The 20638-nt window shown below is 36.5% G+C and overlaps 1 protein-coding gene across 1 annotated transcript in view; it reads left to right on the forward strand.

Annotated features, from left to right (window-relative positions):
* The window catches only part of LOC139712907 (uncharacterized), a 52190-nt gene extending 51667 nt beyond the window's left edge, over positions 1-523 (forward strand). Inside the window, exon 8 of the mRNA XM_071624685.1 lies at positions 240-523. Coding sequence (XP_071480786.1) covers positions 240-523 — 284 coding nt within the window. The remainder of the gene's footprint in view (positions 1-239) is intronic.
* The last annotated feature ends 20115 nt before the right edge of the window (positions 524-20638 follow it).

The raw sequence follows: 20638 nt of genomic DNA on the forward strand, positions 1-20638 counted from the left end.
CTGAAAACAGTGGTACTTTTGCCCGTATATTTGATAATTTGATTTAATTTGCCTGTTTTGAAAATGATAATTTACAAACATCACCACCATCATAAATCAGTTTGTTTTGATTTCCATTATCATGCTAATAGTATTCTCATCCTCAAAATCATTGTGTAATCTTAAATAACTTCCTAACAGTATTAATGTACATGTTCTTTTGATAAACTTTTTGCCTAAACTTTCTCTTTACTGTGCAGGATGTGACAAAGTCAATGATGATTTCTTGGATGCAGTTGCAGAGGAGATTTCAGATGTAGATATTGAGAAGGTGTGCAGAGCGCTGGGAATGAAACAGAGCGCAATCAACAACATCAAAGACAGATATCTGTATCGTAGTGATCTTGGATTTCAGCTATTGTATGCTGTGTCAAAGAAAGAAGGAAAGAAACTGACATACCAAAGACTGATTACTACACTGAGAGAGACTAAGAATACGAATGCAGCTGACGAACTTACAAAAAAATTCAACATCCAGTTATGACACACATTGACCGTATGTCTTGAGTGTGTGTGTCTTGAGTTTTTCATTTTTGCACTTGACAATCTCAAGGAAACAGTCTGATTTTGTGCAGATATGATTTCTTACCAGTTCCACCAAACCTATGCTATGAAGTGCATTAAGTCAGAGGTGCTCATTAAATGAAGAGAAGATGACAATTTCTGTAGCAATATTCCCCTGGCCTTGATGGATCAAAACTGACCACAGAAGGGTTGTAAGGCTTCCTCTGGGCAAAGAATCATGTTATAATTAAGTCTGATGTCGTAAATGTCTCCTTTTCACAGACTTCATATTTTGGGCTCAGCCTTTCTTTAAATATTGTCCTATGGTGACATGAATGAGTCATGAACTGTTCAACTTTTTATTCTTATGGTAGAGATAGTGGAGGTAGTCTTTAGGCCAAAATAATCCAATTTAGATTACAAATGTATGTCGTGCCTTATTAGCTACAGTTCTCTCCATTGCATGCACTCCTTTTTTTCCCACTTGCCATTATTGGGAGATTATTATACAATGGAAAGGCCAGTGAAGACACACAGCCCTCACTCTGTTTCTTACTAAGCCAAGGCCCTTATAAGTGATCCCCTCTAACTTCTGCTACAGTTGACACCAGTCAATCAAGATGAATGAGTTCTTACCACCTTATCTGGAGCAGGGACTACCCCACCCCAAAAGTTGTTTCATGTAGATGCACTTAAATTTAAGTTTGACTTCAATTGCGCGTAGCCGTCACTGATATTGTAGTGGTTGAGGGGAAGTTTCAGCTCACAATTTTTTGTGAGATATTTAGAAACCACTAAAGGAAATGCTAAAGAGCGTACAATTCTAAGACAAATTCAAAATTCATTTGATGAAAATATGTTTGGAAATGGCTGAGATTTCCAAAAACAAAGTAAAACAATAGATCCTAGAAAAAGATGGGTCCCATCTTTTAATAGGATGGCTTTGTTTGGGATATCTCAGCCAATTTAGAGCCAATTTTCATCAAATAAAATTTGAATTTCTTTTTAAAATTTTTGTTTTTACATATTTCATAAGATGTTTGTTATTATCTCAAAAATCATACTTAAAAAAGAATAACAATCTTAGAACCTGCCACCCCATCTCAACCATAACTGTTCATCCCATTAATTAAAAAAACAAACAAACCTAAAATACATGACACTGTTTGCCACTCACAAGCCAAACAAAGGGACTTAAATGGCCACCCATAAAGCAAGTTAAACTTCAAACTTAGTTATGTGATACCCTCCCCCCCCCCCCCAAAAAAAAAAAAAAAAAAAAAAAATGTTTCATCTAAAAACTTCACAAAGTTCCACATGCTTTATCACAAATGAGCCCAGACATAACAGGTTGGACTATGAATGTATCTGTTGGCATTCATTGAAGATACCCATAGGTTTTACACGTATGTCAGGTTAGCCACTTGGGAAATACTGTTTTTATCAACCTGTTAACAGTTAGTCAGAGATATTAGGGTACATCACATTCAACACTTTTAATCGACCTTTGAGTGAAAAGACCATGTGCATACATCAAGCTTTGTGATTGCAGCATTTCTTCTCTCAGTTGCCAGTGTTAATAAGTTGCAATGTACGTGATGTATCAAAATCAATCTTTGGAAAGTACTGGTAGTAATTTTGCAAAATGCTCTTCAACCTCGGTGCTCTAATAATGAGTGGGAGCCTTGTCTGACAGTGCAGTATGACTTATAAAGCCTTAGAATGATGGATATTCTTTTGTGTCTGGAACATGAAACTATCAGCTAAATTTTCTTTTTCCATGTAATGAGTTCATTTTTACTCCTTTGTCAAGATTTATTTAATGTGAAGTTTCTGTAATGTACAAATACCTGATAAACATTTCCCCCTCCCGTGTTAAGCCGATGTCTCCATCCTAGTTAATATGCAGTATAAATCGTCACCTGCCTGTCAAAATGACCCTGGCATGAAATTTAAACCTTAAACCAAGTGTTGGTTTTTGACATAATGTGAGAGAGTTTTGAGAGCTCTTTCATATGTATGTACATTGTACATTGTAATCATCATTTTTCTGAACGCACAAGCCTTTTTAGGCCCTTCTGCCAGGCAGGTGACAAAATATGCCTTGGAGATGTTGCTGTGATATTATCGTCATCTTATTTAAAAGTGGTGCTCTTCTTTATCTGAGTCCTGGGTTAAACAGTGTCTCCTGCTTTCAGTTTACTTTGTTTTCTTTTCTTGAGAAGGGGATTTTGAGTTGAATACTTGAAACTGAAAAATGTTGAATCATTCAAGTAACCAGGAACATCCACATCTTGAAAACTTCAAGCGTGCATTCTTGTCATTTCTATGAAAATGTGGAAAAGTCACATTGGATTGTTATACAAGGCCCAGATGAGTCTGGCTTGTGGGAACTAAGCAAAATTGTGTATGAAAGCACATCAGAAGAAAGTAAGCAAGCATACTTTCCTATTTTAGTAAAATCCATTTTTAAAGACTAGCTGTGAAATCTGTACTGAAAGAGCTGTGAAATCTGTACTGCTTTGAAAATCTGTAACCTTTTTTTCCTACGCTGTACATGGCTTTAAAACTTGGCACACCAGTTTGTGGGTAGAAATGGTTGTGTATGTTGGGTGAGGCCATATGCCTCACTGTATCCAACATGACAAAATGCAACAACCGTGTAGTAAAATTTGCATGCAGTAAAATTTGCATGTAGCCACACAAGACTTGGTGCTGTATATGAAGTGGCATGTACATTTTTTTTTTTTTGCATGAAGGTGTGTGATTTTCAATACTTAGATGTGAATATATATTTCCTAATTCAGTTCTATTATTAATGCAATATGACAGAATTGTATACTTTTTTTTTTTTCTTGCTGTACCTCATCTGAGCTAAGGATTCATGTGAGCTATTTTGATCAGGTTTATGTCCATTGTCTTGCCATGGACACCATCCTATGCCCTGATGTGGGGTAACAATAGACATGTTGAGGAAGAAAATTGTTATGATTAACATGTCCACAATTCAAAACTGTGATTAAAGTTTCTATCCTCTGCTGGTATTATTCTCTACAATTAGGGGATACAAAGTTACTGGAGCTGTTCACATATTCCACAGTATACAATCATACAATTCTCTGTCTCTGAAGTTGGGGGCATCAACAATGAACACATAATTTCCAGATCTAGTTCCTTGAAGTGGTATTTAATGTTGTGTTGGTATCTTGGTGCATGTACCTGCGCAGAAAGATGATGAAATACTTCATAGCCAGCACAGGAGTGGTGTTTTCAGGCCCTAAAGGAAAACTTATTAACTTTTCATAATTCTTCAAAATGCAAGATCAGATTTGGCAGGAATTGTTCATGGGGTAGCTTCAGCATGTAGATCATGTTGAGTTGATTATTAAAAGTCAATTTTTCCTCTTGCGTAGAGGCTCTTAAACTCGGACTCTCTTATATGGCCACAACACTTGAAATTTGAAGCCTTGTCTCTCAATGTTGAAGATCAAATGTAATATAGTATGAAGAGGTTGCAACAGTGAATGTAATGTCATGTGATTATGGGACACCATTGTGCTCTAAAGAATTACCAGAGGAGGGTAATATATACATTACAACATTATTGTACATAAGAGAAAGAATAATGTATATGTATAAAGCTATAGAAGATGGGTATATGCAAGGCTCAACATTAGAGGTTGATTCAAGAGACAGTAGAGGTTCATTCCAGCAGTGGCCCATTGGCCCAGGGTCACTAAAAATTAGATGACGGGCCACCAAATTTTCTGGAAAAGGCTGTCTTTTGGTGGCCCAATCATGCACTTCAGATTAAAAATTGATTGTTATGTTTCTATTTATATCCAGGCCAGTACTTTTCTTTGTTGGGCCTCCAAAATTTAAGATTTAAAGATTTTAGTGAACCAAATGGGCCACCAGAGGAAAAATAAAATTATTTTTAGCTATGATCTTGTGTGATGATTATATTCATAAATGAATACATCACACACACACACATGCACACACACAATAACATACAGTATGTATACCTATGTAGGTATATAGGCATATAACAAGATAATCTTGTTGATTACTCAAATTTTTCTCTGTAAACTGTGCAGTTGTGCATTGAAAACCCTGTTCCCACAGTGAATTTGTAGATTCTAATGCACTTTTGTCATTTTGTTGTTGTATACTGCCAATCTTGGGAAGACATTTATTCCAGTGAGATTTGATATAATTTGAATTGGTACTTTTGTCATCATTTTTAGTGTATAATAGAAAAAAACAAAACGCAACAGTATCTGGTATGCGTATTGCATACAATACTAGTATCATGCTACATTTATTTCTATGGAGTACCACTTGTTCTTAAGCATGTTGGCATTCAGGTATACAGTTGACCTCAGATACATCAAATAATTGCCATAGTCGAAGGTCTTTTCAAGTCCTCTTTACATTCTATTGATTTCAATCCCTAATAAGTTGAATTTTCTGTAAGTCAAAGCTATTTCCTCAGCCAAATAGATTTGACTTAGGCAAGGTTTACTATATTTGTCAGTTAATAATGTTATTTTGTGGGTTTTGTTTGTCATATCTCTTACACTGGGTGCATGAGAGCTAGCACAATTACAGTTCATCCATGTGTGACTGGTGGGATCTCTTCCACTCACTGATTGTGTGAATCTGTCATATGTTTTCAAAACAGTGGAAGTATTCACTTAGGTATTCATTCAGAGTGAATCACACTGATTTTGAAAGAAGAGTACTGTAACACACTGGAACATTTGCCTGCTAGTAGTATTCATCATTCCACATCATAACTGTAAAAGTACCAGGTATTCTTTCTTGGAAAGACAGTACCTTGGTATCAATGAAGTTGACTGTGCCAGCTAGAGTTATCACCTTATACCCAATATTTGTCATATTTTTGAATAAATTATCTGACTTTTCTCAGTATTCTTAGCATTGATCTTCCTGTAAGTTATTTTGATTACATTGTACTGTATTTCTATTTTAGAACTTGGTTGAATGATTGTTGTGCAATATATGTACAGCTGTATTTTTGACCGTGCATCACAAAACCAACAAAAAGTTGCACACACTGATTTTGTCTGAGGACTGGAAATACATGTAGGTCAAATGGGTCAACCAATATTGAGTTTTCCACATTTTCTGAAATAGCAAGTCTTTTATGTTTAGGGACAGATTAGGATCACAAAAAGAATTATAAATTGTGTTTTAGCAGTTTTTCTCGAACATTGTTGTTGCTCCAGTGGTTGACATCCTGTTCTTTGTCCCATCATTTCACAGCTATTAATGTCTTGGTAAAGATTTAGAGCTTGAATATACCCAATACCAATTCAGAGCCTCTTCTCTCACTTTACACTTTTCTTGTGCTTTAATTCTTTCCAGTATTTAGACAGACTAGGAGAGTCTGTTTGAATGGAGTAATACATCACTTTAAAGCTTAAAGTCTGCTCCTTCAGAATCTGCTCTTAACTTCAAAATCCATGTCTAGTGATTTTTGTTGGTTTTGTGATGCAGGGTCACATGAACTAGTAACTGTACGGCTGCTTGAAACTTGATAGCATGCACAAATCTTGCAGTGTATGATTTTCTTTTGAGTGTGAAATAGCTTCCTGCATAATATTATAGACATAAAACCTATGAAGCATTTTACAAAAATGCAGCATATTCTAATTTGCACTGTTCCAGGATTGTGTGTGTGTGTGTGTGTGGGGGGGGGGGGGGAGGGGGGGTGAAAAGCACCCTTCACCAAGTTTGTGCTGAAAGGAAAGGCATGCAGAAACTGGGGGGGGGGGATCTTTTTTACACAGAAAGGCTTCAATTTAAATATATATATATATATATATATATATATATATATATATATATATATATATATATATATTTTTTTTTTTTTTTTTTTTTTATCATTAGCATATCCCTTCATTTGTAGAGTATGGTGTATTGGTGTAGATTCAATACCGGTACCCTTAATGCTGAAAATGTCTGCACTCACAATCAGCAAATTTTCATCTCCCCCAGACTTTGCCCAGACGCTTCTGAAAGGCTTTATGAAACTGTCAATGACCTCATGACAGTAGCTCAGTAGGTACGTGTAGTATTGTGGCTGTCCAGGAAAAGAGAAATGTGTGTGGTTGATATAAAGTTTACTTTGGCTTTGTCAACACAATTCTGTGCCCCCATTTATCCTGAATATGAATGTGACAGGGCCTCTCACATCTTTATTTTGACAAGGACTGTTTTCTCATTTCAAATGGTGTTGTGTGGTTTGGGTAAAACGGTCACTAAAATCACCTGTTTTTTCTGAAAGTTGATTCAGCCTCCTTTTGGCCCTGAGTTTACCCATGCATACCAGTGCATCTTCTTGTTGATGTTCAGATCTTGTCATTTCAAAGTTTACACCATCTGCAAAATTGCCTCTCCAGCACACACTGCAATATTTCCATGGCATTTGGTGCACCATCAAATCTGTGGGGTCATCTCGCCATGTACATATTTTGGGTAAAGCATGCTATAAATGGGTCTAGGACAATTATACCCCCTGGGCAATTACCCCTGGACCCTTCCCCTGGCCCCAATCCTAATCCTAATCCTGAACCTAGCCCTAACCCAAACTCCTAACCCTAAACGTAATCTTTACTCTAAAATTGTCCTCAGGGGCAATTGCCCGGATACGGTATAAATGTATTATGATGAGAGGAATTAAGCACTCGATATGAACTTTTGTGGCAGGGGACTTAAGGGTAACGCTTTAATATTGTTGTGTGTTTTTTCTGTATTTTTTATTGTTTTGCTTTTCGGTTGGTTGGTTTGTTTGTAAGAGCCAAAATGTGTGTGTGTGTGTGTGTGAGAGAGAGAGGGGGGGGGGGTGCAGTCCCCTCCTTGGTCAGTAACCCTGTCTCGAGGACGCAGAGGACCTATTTCTTCAGTCTTAATGCTTGACTTGTGTAACACCTTCAAGATAACACTTCGCTTGAGTAGCCAGTACTAAGGAACGAGACAGATTCTTCAGCTTGAAGTCTGGGGTCTGTGCAAGTAGATGCCTCTTGCAAACAAAGATGTTATACGTGTATCTGAAAAGGTGATGTAAGACTACCACTCCTCACATCTATCCTGAGTCAGAGATGTTCTGAAGTCAGCAGAACCATGAGGGGCAAGTGTACATTAATCACGTTATATTCAAATTTCCATCAAAAAAATTTAAATTATGTTGCAACTTTGAAAGGAAAAAAAAAGGACAAGTATTCTGAACATCTGAACATAATGTGCAACCTCACAAACTCGCACCCATTGGAATCTTGTCAAATGCAATAAAAAAAGTTGACAAAATTCAGACTGCTTGATCACCTTCGTTGAGAAAGATTCAGTGCTAACATTTGTATACTGTATATCTGCTACATGGTGCATGTTTGGTTGCCTTTCCAAACTCACAGACACACACACAGCGCAGTGCACTGGTTTTTATCAGTACTACAATGTATTCTCCTTTAGGCACCACTCTTTTGACACGAAAAAATATCTTTATTTTTTACCAAGAAACAGAGATTTGCGTAGGCTAAATGGGCAATTCCGCGGTTAGTAACGTTACATTTTAGAGACATTCTCATGATTTAGATTAGACTCATTTCTCTATCTGTGGATGTGAAGTCTCATTAATGTCACCAGAGATCATGCTAATGTAGACCTAGAACAGAGCAAAGAATGAAATCATTTCATGAATTATTTCAGAAGAAAGGTCTGCTTTTAATGCCGGTTAGTAACGTTACAAAAAAAGGACATAAAAAATTGATAAGCATCTTTGAACAAAAAGTTTGCTAAAATTGGTATAGCTTGAAATATATCAACACTTATTTTTCATTTCTAGCTTTAAGGGCAATGTCTACCCCAAATATCCTTTCTCATTATAACTTTGTTTGAAAATTAAGTACAAAAATCATGGTTAGTAACGTTACGGTTAGTAACGTTACGGTTTGTCCAGTGATTACAGAATTGTGTGTTAACTCAAATCATTACATGTTTCCCCATGAGAATGCAAAGTTAAAGCTAAGAAACATCAGATAAGACATGAAACTCTTATTTCAATCATCAAACTCATGCAGTATAGTACCATTGTACTTGTACATGTTAAAAAAGACTAGACAAAAAGTTTGCATAAATTACTAACTAAAAAAAAGTACCACTTTTAAAGGCTAGGTCAAGTGATATCCACAGTTTCATAACTTTGCCAATCACTGTTTATCATGACTCACAGTAATTCACAAAAGCAGCCTGTTTTATTGAGCAAAACAGTTAATGTGTTCCTTATCAAGAGTACCTTTAATAAAGGGGAAAGAAATCAAAGAGCAAAAACTAATGTACCGGTATGTAGTATGTACAGTGTATGGCCAATTGTGGTGTGCGTAGTCATTGCACAATAGGAATCCAGCATAATGCAATGTTTTATATTATTGTGAAAGTAGTTTAAGTCATATGACATTAACTCAAATAATACAGTGTATTACTAGTTGAATTCATGTTTATTCAAGTCTAGAGACATGTATTTTTTTTTCTTTTAGACCAGTTTGAATGTCGAATCTCTGCATTGTTCTGAAAACAAAAGTATGTTCGTTCGCTGTACCTGAAGCGTAATTAACCCCGACAAACCATTGTATGATAATTTCAAATTGGGACAGAAAATTTGAAGCGATGGCCTCAATTGTTTTTAACACTACTTTCCACACAAAATGCTCTGCTGGCCCACAGATTCCATCAATTGCCCCTTCCCATGGGAAGTGGTTAAAAAAAAAAAATCGCTCAAAGTGCACCTTGTGAGCCTTCCAGGTAGTGATGCGAATGCTGTAGACACCCCCCCCCCCCCCCAACATTTCCTGCCACGATTCCGCAACGTTCAAAGATTTTGCCGCATCGTCTCATGACTTTTTTCATTGAAGTCTCCCGCATATTTTGAGACCAAATTTGCGACGTCCGGGTACACCGTTCTGCAGTTTTGTAATGTTTTGCATAAATGCATGTCGACCTGAAAACAGCTCAAATTCATGATATTGTGTGCAAATCCAATGCAAATTGTGTTTTTTCGTTAATTTGATATTAATCAGATTGTTTCAACCTTTGACTCGTGAAATTAATCAATTGTAATGTACAATTTTGTAGATATGCTTGAAAAAGTGCCTGCAACAAATTTTGGCCAAAAAAACAATAGAAAACAAAAGGTAAAAAACATTAAAATACATAAGAAATTAACAAAACAATAAGAAACAAAAGAAACTGATTTTGATTTTTCTATTTTTTTTTTGCAAGAAAATTGTTTGATGTGTCTTGAGGAACTCTTACACGAAAATTTAGCAATCCTTCAGTCTTTTTTATGGAGTTATAGGTGAAAATACGATTTCATGCGTAAATTTGCATAATTAATTTACTAAAAAAAAGAAGCCAATATCTTTTTATTGTATGACCACGTAATCTTGTAGTTGACATCTGGCTCTATCATCAGGCAAAATTTTGCCAGACCAGGACCTGTCCATTGGAGTCTTATTCACTTTTTTTATGGTTAGTAACGTTACAATACACACAGGCTGTGGTTAGTAACGTTACGTGGTTAGTAACGTTACACATTTTGACTGCTGTTATTTCTCACTTCTATAATGATTAGTAATACTTATTTTTTATATTTCAGTTAGTCATTGGACACAGCAGAAAAAATTGAAATATTTTCATTCATAGATGCTTTATACTCTCTGGAGGTAAATAATTTCACTTTTTGGTTAGTAACGTTACATGACTGTCCAATGGTTGGGGAAATGCACACATGTTTGCATTTCAAAGACATGTAAGTTGATTTTACTTAATCTATCCATGAAGGCACTGCATTGCCTCTATGAATTCAATATTTGTGGCTAGAAAATGGCATTTAACTTGACTAGCTATCTTCTTTGCCATTATGGAGATTTTACTGATGAAATTCAATCTGAAAGATTACTTGTTCAAAATTGGTTAATTCAATACCTAAAACTATCGAGATACCCTGAAAAATAGTTTTTCCTGAACTATCAATGTGTTCTTTCTGAAGTCAAACACAAAAATCAAGGAAAAAACCAAATTGAAATTTTATGGTCATGTCCCTCTAACTGCGGAATTGCCCAAATGCTTATACATGTATTTCAAAACAAGATTACACCCCATACTGCATACCTCTGAGAAAGACAACATTCAGGAAAGAAATGGAAATTTCTCCTTTATTTTCTTTCTGGTTGGGTAAAAAACAACAACATAACATGACAGACATCATCAAATACAACTTTGGACACTGTCAACAAAGAAATACACTTTATAAATGTGTGAAGTTGATGTGGAACTTAACCCAAGCATTGTGTGGATTCCCTGAATTCAGTAAAAAACATGGGAAGACAGCAGCAAAAATTCCAAGAAAATTAGGCCATAAAATTTTGTTTATATTTGCAAAATTTTGATTCACATAATGAATAATTTTCTTTCAGGACATCGCAATGGCACTTGAGCTTGCTCCTTCAGAAAGTTAAAGATGACTATTTCAGCATAGGATATGTATATTTTCATGAAACTATTAAATGGATGGTCCAATTATCCTCTAACCTTCACGGACTTGTTTTACTCCTCTCCCTGCAATCACAGAATCCACATAAATTAGGGGAAACTTTCCACAACCCTAAAAACAAAAGTAGTTCTTGCAGAACACAGCTAGACAATATTGTCATAACACATTTGGCACTAACTGGCAGTTATTTTCAGCTTTCAGCTCATGCTTGTCAAAACTATTTCAATTTAATTGTACTCAAAACTTAACCTTCACCAACTGCATGTTGTTTGCAATGTCATCCTCTGCATCTTCACATAGGTTCACACTAATTGATAATTTTCAGAGATTAAAGACCCAGAAGTATGCAATGGGAAGGCTGGCTAAACTTGTAAAATCACATAATCCCTGTTATAAATTGTGTACATCTTCATCACTGATCTCTATGTGAGTACAGTATTAAGAACCTCCACTGGAGTTTGCCTGTTACTGATATGCTATACGCTTAAATGCACTCTTCACTGATGTGCAATTCGTATTCTAGCAGGCGTGCGCTATTCATGGTTTGCGAATGTACATACCCTTGTGGGCAGTGAATGAAAATCAATTGTATTAGGCCATCCTTCTTTCCACATGCTCCTGAGTCTTTTAACTTCCAGATAAGGATAACACATTCAGCCAGGCAAAGAAACACTCATAATATTACATGCCTACAATTCACACACACATAATCCGAACAAGCACATTTGAGGGCCGCCATGGGCAGTTTAATAATGATTTTCAAGAGGAGCAGCCCTGGTTGTTTCAGGTGCTATAGGGTTAGACTTCCACCTGCACACATATGCATAAAAGTAATAGCAGCCACAGAATATGGCGCTGCACATGAATCATTTCAGACAATGAATACATCACATAAAAGGCCCAAATATGCTGTGAATCCACAGTGAATACAATGTTTATGAATACATATAATGGAAGTGATACCGCACAGTGGAAACTCGATATACAGAGATCTGATATAATAACAAGCCAATTTCTCCAGTCCCAATGAATGCATTTCTTTTGTTTTGTATTGTTTATTGACTCTTGATATAACAAAATATCATATACCGTACGAGCTGAAATTTTCGCTGTGGTTTCATTTTCGCGAATTTCGCGAATCGCCTTTGAACCGCGAAAATAACAACGTGTGAATAACTAAGTTCAGTTACAGTTGTAGACCCTTGCAACCGCGAAATTAACAACACGCAAAAATGTCCTCAAAGTAGCAATTCAGGAAAATATCTGTACGCGAAAATTTCAGCTCATACAGTATAAAGAAGAAGTTGCCTTGGTCCCATAGATCTCATTAATATATTGAGTTTTCACTGTAGTTGAATACAGTCTGTAACTAAAGGAAGACATTTCAAGCCTGAATGGAATTTTACAATTAAAAATTTGTGAATGAAACAAAGAAAGAAGGCACTAAATGCATAGTATTATCTTATTTTAACAAAGCCCATTTTCTGGAAGGAATAGCAATTTCTACACACACATACAGGATTTTGGACTAGGCATGCCACTGGTACATCAATATGAAGTGGAATCACACAAATGTCCCAGAACAGAGAAAGACAAAGAAACTGAAGAATACACACTATAATCTTAAATTACATGAATACTTGACAAGATTGAAGGACCATTCAGACTTTCTGTGTACACACCATGTTGGGGTGGGATTGACTGTAGAATACATAGAGCTAATGAGAATGAATCATTTGGCAGTGAAAAGCATCTAGACAATGCTGCAATGCATGTCAAACTGTGTAGCTAGACTTGGAACATGTCAACTGAGCACCTCTGGTCCTTACGCTTTATCATTTACTCACTTCTGTGAACACTCTGGAAAATGAAGGCTCAACATTGTGATTGGATTTGGCCTGAATACTCGTTTTTTTGTTCTTTGGTGTTTTTTCCCACTTGCTGTACTGGCAGTACCACATAATATTTCACAAACATCTCAACCATTACTTCTCATACATTTACACTGACTTCTAGATTGATGATAAATCAACAGAGGTACGGAAAACAGTACTTACAGTAAATTTCTGTTTAAAAATAAAGCAAAAAATATATTCAATCTGGAACGCAAATTATCAAGGTGCTTATACTGCCAAGTAGCAGTAACTAGAGACAAATGAAAAATAAGTTAATGTCAGTTTATATGTGTGCCATTCTTATTTCATTTCATAGTACTTTTGCTGAGTTTTTCAAGAAGCTAAAGTGAACCTCAACAGAAGGAAACAAACAATCACTGTGCATATCGTTCTGACTAATCTTCAAAGTCCTCACAAACAATGTTTGGTTTACAACAAGCTGTATGGCCATAGTCACTGGGCACGCTATAATGATTTTATTGTCATGTCAATTTTGAGGTATAGCATTGAGGGAAAATGGAAGGGAAATCTCTTTGGAGAAGAATACACAACTCCACCTACCACCCCCTGAAAAAATATGGTTGGTCTCACCTGGGCCCTGTTTTATCAAAAGATATAATCAATTTTTGATTTCCTTAACACACAGGCTGCCATAGACTTATGATTGAAATCAACTTTATAATCAAATTTAACTCTTCATAAAACAGGGCCCTGGAGCTGAAAACAATTTTTGGTTCACAAGAAGCTGTATGCCCATTGTCATGTGAATTTTGATGTGGATTTTGTGGTTTAGCATTGAGGTACTTCCCTCTGTGACAAAATGTGCAAATCAGAAGAACAGTTGAACTGTAAAAAATCACTGCTTTAAGGAGAAAATGTTGAGTACATTTGGTATAAAAAATTAGTACCAGTATTCTTGCAGCCAAGATACATGTAAATATGTCATGCAGTGGTACCAGGATTTTCACATATAGCAGTACTGGTAGTTATTACTATAGAAAACATTACATTAATGAAAATAACCTTCAGAGCATTAACCAACTGAAAAAGAAAAAACAACAAGAGTATTCTGGTGGTAACGTATGTATACTTATTTGTGATTCCATGAAAATGAATTGTAATGTAATTGGGGTGATATTTGTAATTCCGAAGGTTATTGAGTACTCTGAAATGAAATAAAGGTTCATTACTCCAAAACACACAAATTCCATCCCTTTCTCTAGAGGGCCTGTTAATCCAAAGTGAAAGAGGGTTAGTTAATCTGAAGATTTGTGGCATTACTGTTAAAGTGGTCATTTTTGTGTGTGGCTGGGCAAGATGAGTTTAGTGTGCCTTTAAATTCTGTGGAATCAAGACATGTATTATTGAACATATAATGTGCAAAACTATTCACATTTTCTTTTCAGGCTGGCTTCTTGTCATGTGAAATGCATGAAAATTTAAACACAGCAAAAATGTCCACGTCTATAGTATTCTGATGCTGCACGTTAACGAACCTTTTATGAACCTTTTTTTGCATTTTAAGATTAACATATTTTATTTCATTTTCAGATAAATGAACCTTCGGATCAACAAATCTTATTTCAATTTTGGATTAACGAACCTTCAAAATAACGAACCTTCGGAATAACAAACCTATTTCATTTACGGATTAAGGAATCTTTGAATCTTTGGAATAATGAACTGTAACCATGCAATTGTACTCGTACAGCTTAAACACATGCTTGCATTAAATCATCACATTGTGGAAATAAAATGAAATTATGTCTCGCCACAGCTTGTTCACCACAGTTATTCTCCAACCTCTTGTCACTGATTGTTGTCATAGTCTGACATATTTCATCGACATCAGTTTTTCCCTTTACATAAAACTGAACAGAGCATCATTGCCCCAAATTAAAGACCCAAAACAGACAAAACCATCAAATATATATATATATATATATATGTACACGATACGTCGGTGTGACGGAGGAATGACTGCTAGCAGACATTGCAGTATGTTCACTATAATAGCCTTTTATTCTCCCGAGCTTTTGACCAAGTTACCGGTCTTTTTCAAGGGCTTGGGACGTAAACTATATTCTATATTCCGTTTGATTTTCATTTGATTTTCTTTTGATTTTCTTTTGCCTTGTTTTGCCTTATTCTGTTCAAATGTATGCAAATTGGTTGCTTTTCTACTTTTGTGTTTACGTCCCAAGCCCTTGAAAAAGACCGGTAACTCGGTCGAAAGCTCGGGAGAATAAAAGGCTATTATAGTGAACATAGTGCAACGTGTGTGAGCAGTCATTCCTCCGTCACACCTATACATAAAGATAATGCAGCACCCACAACGTACGAGGCCAAGCCCGCTTCATATATATATATATATATATATATATATTTATATATATCTTTAAAAAGAATTTTGAACAAAGTCTAGTCGACTCATCAACTCATCATCAAGAAAATATATCACTAGTTCCTCTCTTTAACTGTGATATGATATCGAGGATGGACAGACAGACAGACAGACAGGCGGACTGGTGGGTGAACATATGACCTGGAAACTAAGACCCTGTTTACAGTGCATGGCCAGGCCAAGCCCGGCCTCAATAGCGGTACTCGGCCCCGCAATCCTGTCCATTTACAGTGGAAAGTTTGGCCTTGGCTTTTAACTCAAACTTTTCACTATTTTGTCGTAGTTATTATTACTGGGAGTGCGCCAGTCACAGTTTTGTACCAAATTTGGCCCAGTTTGCGTTTGCAGTGAGAAAAGGCCGGGCTGAGCCAGGGCCGACCCGCGGCCGAGACTACCTCAAGAGCTTGGCCAAATGCGCGGCCAATTGTGGTACCGCATTTGGCCTTTTGTGTGTTTACAGTGAAATGAAGGCCGGGCTCGGCCGTGGCCAAGCCCGGCCCTTTCACTCACTGTAAACAGGGTCATAGTTCCTCCAGCACCCTTTCGGTATTAAAGAGGAATAAAATATGTACACTACATGCTCTTCATTAGCCACACTAGCTTTTTAAACTATACTCTTTTTCAAGTTTGTGAGCTAAATCCGACTGATCACATTTATGTAGGGCACTTATTAACCTCTCATAAGTGAAGTGCTTGCCTTGTTTCCCACGGATATCCACCAATATTTTGAAGAGCCTTTCGGATCCTGGGAGGGCTTTATATTCATAGTCCAGGTTTTCAACATCTTTTTCCTCAAGACCAAGACTTCTACACAGCCTGCCAGTCTTCTTCAGATTCAGACTATAGGCCACCTCCTCAAGACACTTCTCCGCAATAATATCACCTAGCAGAGCAATACAAAAAAAGATGCAGGCATACAGAGAGAGAGAGAGAGAGAGAGAGAAAGAGGAGGGAGAAAGAGGCAGATAGAAAAAGAATTAAGTTTAACAGCCCATGTAAAAAAACTAGAAATGTCGCTATGGCGACTGATGCCTCCGCCATAATGCATGATTCTCCCAATAGATGTATAGTACAATGTCTTCACAATGTGTGATGACAGTTTCACATAACTGGCAAAACATTGAAATGACAGGTTTGTCAAAAATATCTTGAATGTTCACTTTCCTTGAACTGGGTTTGCTATAACTTTCTAAGAGTGCAGGTACACATATTTTGTACAATGTATTTGGGGAATTGAGAATTTTTACTTGACTTCTGACCGACCCTTTTATAAGTCTATGCATTTAGTAATTTCCAAGGTATGAAGAAAGAGTGTAATTACAGTACAAAATAGATTTTTGGGGGCATTGAAACCTGGCCTTTGACCCTTAACCTTTGACCTTCTGGCTGGCAATTTCCCAGAGAATCTCCATCAGGAAATGCATGTATATATTAAGTTTTAAAACTAATAATGCAAGCATTGCATATACTAGTATATGAGGGAAATAGTCAAATTTTGAGGAGTTGACCTTGACCTTTGACCCCCTGACTATTGACCCATGACCCCTAAATTCTCTAGATAATCCCTGCCAGTCAGTACATGCGTATGTACCAAGTTCTATGAAGATACATGGAACCATTTGCGAGAAAAGTGATATTGCAACACTTTCACTTGACCTTTTGACCTTTGACCTTATGACATGAAACTCTCTCTGGAAAATCTTAACGCAGTAGTACATGTCTACACTAAGTTTCAAGAAAATACCTTCTGGCATAGCATAGATATGGGGGAAATAGCAACATTTTTAGCATTTGACCTTGACCTTTTGACCTTTGACCTCTTGCCAATGTCACTAAAATCTACTCAACTAATTGCCCCATCATACATCATCCTTGGACCAAGTTTGGTGAAAGCTGCTTCATCCAGTTCTGAGTTATCACGTAAACAGATAAATTTTAGGATTTGACCTTGATCTTTGACCTTTGACCTCTGTCCGATGTCACTAAAAAACTAATCAAGTAATTGTCCCATCATACATCATCCTTCCACAAAGTTTGGTGAAATTTGCTTGATCCAGTCTTGAGTTATCGCGTAAACAGATACAATTTCATGATTTGACCTTGACCTTTGACCTTTGGCCTTTGGCCAATTTCATCCAAAATCTACTCAAATAATTGCCCTATTATACTTTATACTTGGACCAAGTTTGGTAAAATTCCAGTCAATATTACTCAAGTTATCGCATAAACGAAAGCGGACGGACGTACGTACGGACGGACGGACAACCCGAAAACATAATGCCTCCAGCACCACTTCGTGGCGGAGGCATAAAAATCTAAATAGGCTACACCTGTAACATCAAGAACAACCATTTTTTCCCCTCCACATCAAAACTCCGTTAATTTATAAATCAGGCAAACTGTCAAAACATAACTTTTTCTTTAATGCCATTTTTAAATTTGAGCTATTACAATCACTAAGTTAATACAGGATTGTACACTGAAATTACAAACTGATTAAGCCCTATTTACTATGAATTAGTTTACTACACATAATTAATAACCTTGTTTCACTTGCATGTTGGAAGAGCAGGGACAGAAATATATTTGCACAGTGCGAAATATTCAGTGGATCATATTTTCAGACCTATGGTAAGGCTGTTTTGTTGCCCATTTTAACAAAAGCTCAGAGAAACAGTAACGATTACTTTAATCTCACAAGTAGAAACATTGGCCCAAAGAATGGAAATGAGAGCTAACTTGAGCTTACCTAGGGGTGCTTTGGGCACTGTTTTTGATGGGGGGGGGGGGGGGGGGGGGGGAGTGTTCAAAGCAGGAAAAGTCTGTGAGGAGCCTGCATTAGGTGGGTTCAAAAATTTCAGCAGTCCTGACATAGGGGGTGCTTTCAAAGGAAGGGAGCAAGTAGTTTGACCTCTCCTATCTAGCCTCCCCTTATCTGGATCTCTCTATTATCCAGATGCAATCTGGGCATAATTTTTTTCCCCCAATCTAATAATTGTGGGGAAAGGGGGATTTCAAACTCAAACAAAATATCTACACAAACTCACATGAATTACATATTATTCCCTACATAATTAACATACATTCACATGAAATTTTCAGCTAAATAACACGCATTCAGACATTTACTACCCCCAAATTTTGGGCTGCTCGCAAAGAAAGTGTTTCAGTCACACTACCTGCAATATGTTACATGTACATGTACAGTGTACATGTATGTAGCTATCATTGGGTAGTCAACTGTGTGTATTAATCATTGAGTCTCCCATATCTATATCTGGCCAAATCCCTTATCCGGACGAAAGCCGGTCCCAACATTTCCGGATAGGAGATGTCGGACTGTACTACGTGAGAGGGTTGGGGCTATATACACTGTAAAGTAGCTACTATTATTATTATTATTATTGGCATCATTATTATTGAAGGGGCCAGACTCTCCATCTTCGCTTTAGAGTGTGTGACAGGCACCAAAATTGGCACACATATTGTAGATATAATGAACAAGACTGTATAATTGGAATTCCAAAATCAATCATGCAAATTAATGCACAAAATGTGTATTTGGGCCTAAATGCTCATGTAAGCCATGGGAATGCTGTTGTTTGTTTGTTCGTTTGTTTGTGTGTTTTTGGAAAGAAAACTAATTAGAACAAGGTCAAGCATTGTAAAAACATGAGAAGCAGATACATGGTGTATGCTCGAGTCTTTTTTCTTTTTCTTTTTTGTCTTGGCAATTTCTATAGTAGCTCTCTTTTTTCTCTTTTTTCATACTTACAACTCTGTTATCTTGGCCTAATCTGTCAATCCTCAAGAAACATCCAAATAGTACAATAGTGGAAAATGGATAGTAAGAAGAATGCAGCGAGAGAGAAGAGAAGAGAAAATGAGATGGGGGGGGGGGGAGGGGTGAAAAGGAAACATAGAGCATGATCAATTCTAAAAACCATTCCCCACATTTATTACTGTTCATGTCTGCAAATAATACTTGATATGATTAGAATAAGATAAATTCACAAGTTTTCTTTTGTTTTCTCTGTTTTCACAGATCATGTAAAAGGTTATAATTTCCATGAAATTATGAACAAAGGAAATAAAACTTATCGATAAGAACTTGAAGTACAATGCAGATGCATTACTGAAAAAGAGTGAGAAAAAAAGAACCGTAAAAACTTACTGTGACCTTGACATTTAAAATTCGCACACATATTCCAGGATTGTGAATTCATGATTCACATAATTGAAAAACAGACTTACAAACATAAGAGCGATTGTGTGTACCACTGTGTGATGCCCGTGGCATGATAATCGTTATTCTATATTTGTAAAATACCTTGGAAAGGTACCAGAAAATGTGAAAGATTAAAGGGTCAAATGTTACAAAAGCTTTGAGGTGGATTTTTTTTCTGTTAAGAAATGATCACAGAAGAAGAAAAAACCACACATGGGGTCGGATGCCCCCTCCCCCCCCCCCCCCCTTTATTTTAGGGAAAGAGATGATCCTTACTATCAAAACACTCTACTGGCTTCACAAGCTGTACTACTATACAGCACACTGATTGTAATGTAAGAAAGCCATAACAATGTAATGATATCTCTGACCACAATGTAGAAAACAATTACAAAATGGGATTACAAAAGAATTGTGTAGGGGGATAGGATGTTCTTTATCTAATAGAAAAGTCAGAAAAAGCAAAAGTGAAGAAGTTGCATGAGGATGTTGGCCAGGTTCCAATTTAATTAAAGTCATTTCATGAGAGTAAAGCTTCCCATTGGAAATGAGGACGTTTTCTCCCCTCCCTACCACTTATCTCTTTCTTCACAAGTTTACACTATCAGACTGACAACTAAACTGAATATTCATCCAAGATAGTTTACAAATACAGGTGTACACACTCAATTTTCAAAATACTCTGTATTCGACAGAAACATAAGCTTCATACACAATGTCTCTGTTATCTGCTTGAAGGTCCTGTTAACCTTTGGGAGCAGTGATTAAAAAATGTTCAAGATATCACACTTGATGCATATGTATAGGTCTGTTGTACCACAAAACATCTTACCATATAAATTTTTTTTTGATAAAGCCTAAAATATAAGGAAATATCAATATTTTTTTTTCAATAAACCAAAGTAGAAGGTTAAGTCTGGAAACATTTTTATTATCACTATTGTTCACATTTTGTAAAATGAAAAATACTTAAGATCAATTCTACTGAT

The sequence above is a fragment of the Diadema antillarum genome, unplaced genomic scaffold (genome assembly GCF_040938485.1).
Source record: "Diadema antillarum isolate AM-2024a unplaced genomic scaffold, OU_Dant_1.0 seq00001873_RagTag, whole genome shotgun sequence".
Lineage (NCBI taxonomy): Eukaryota > Metazoa > Echinodermata > Echinoidea > Diadematoida > Diadematidae > Diadema > Diadema antillarum.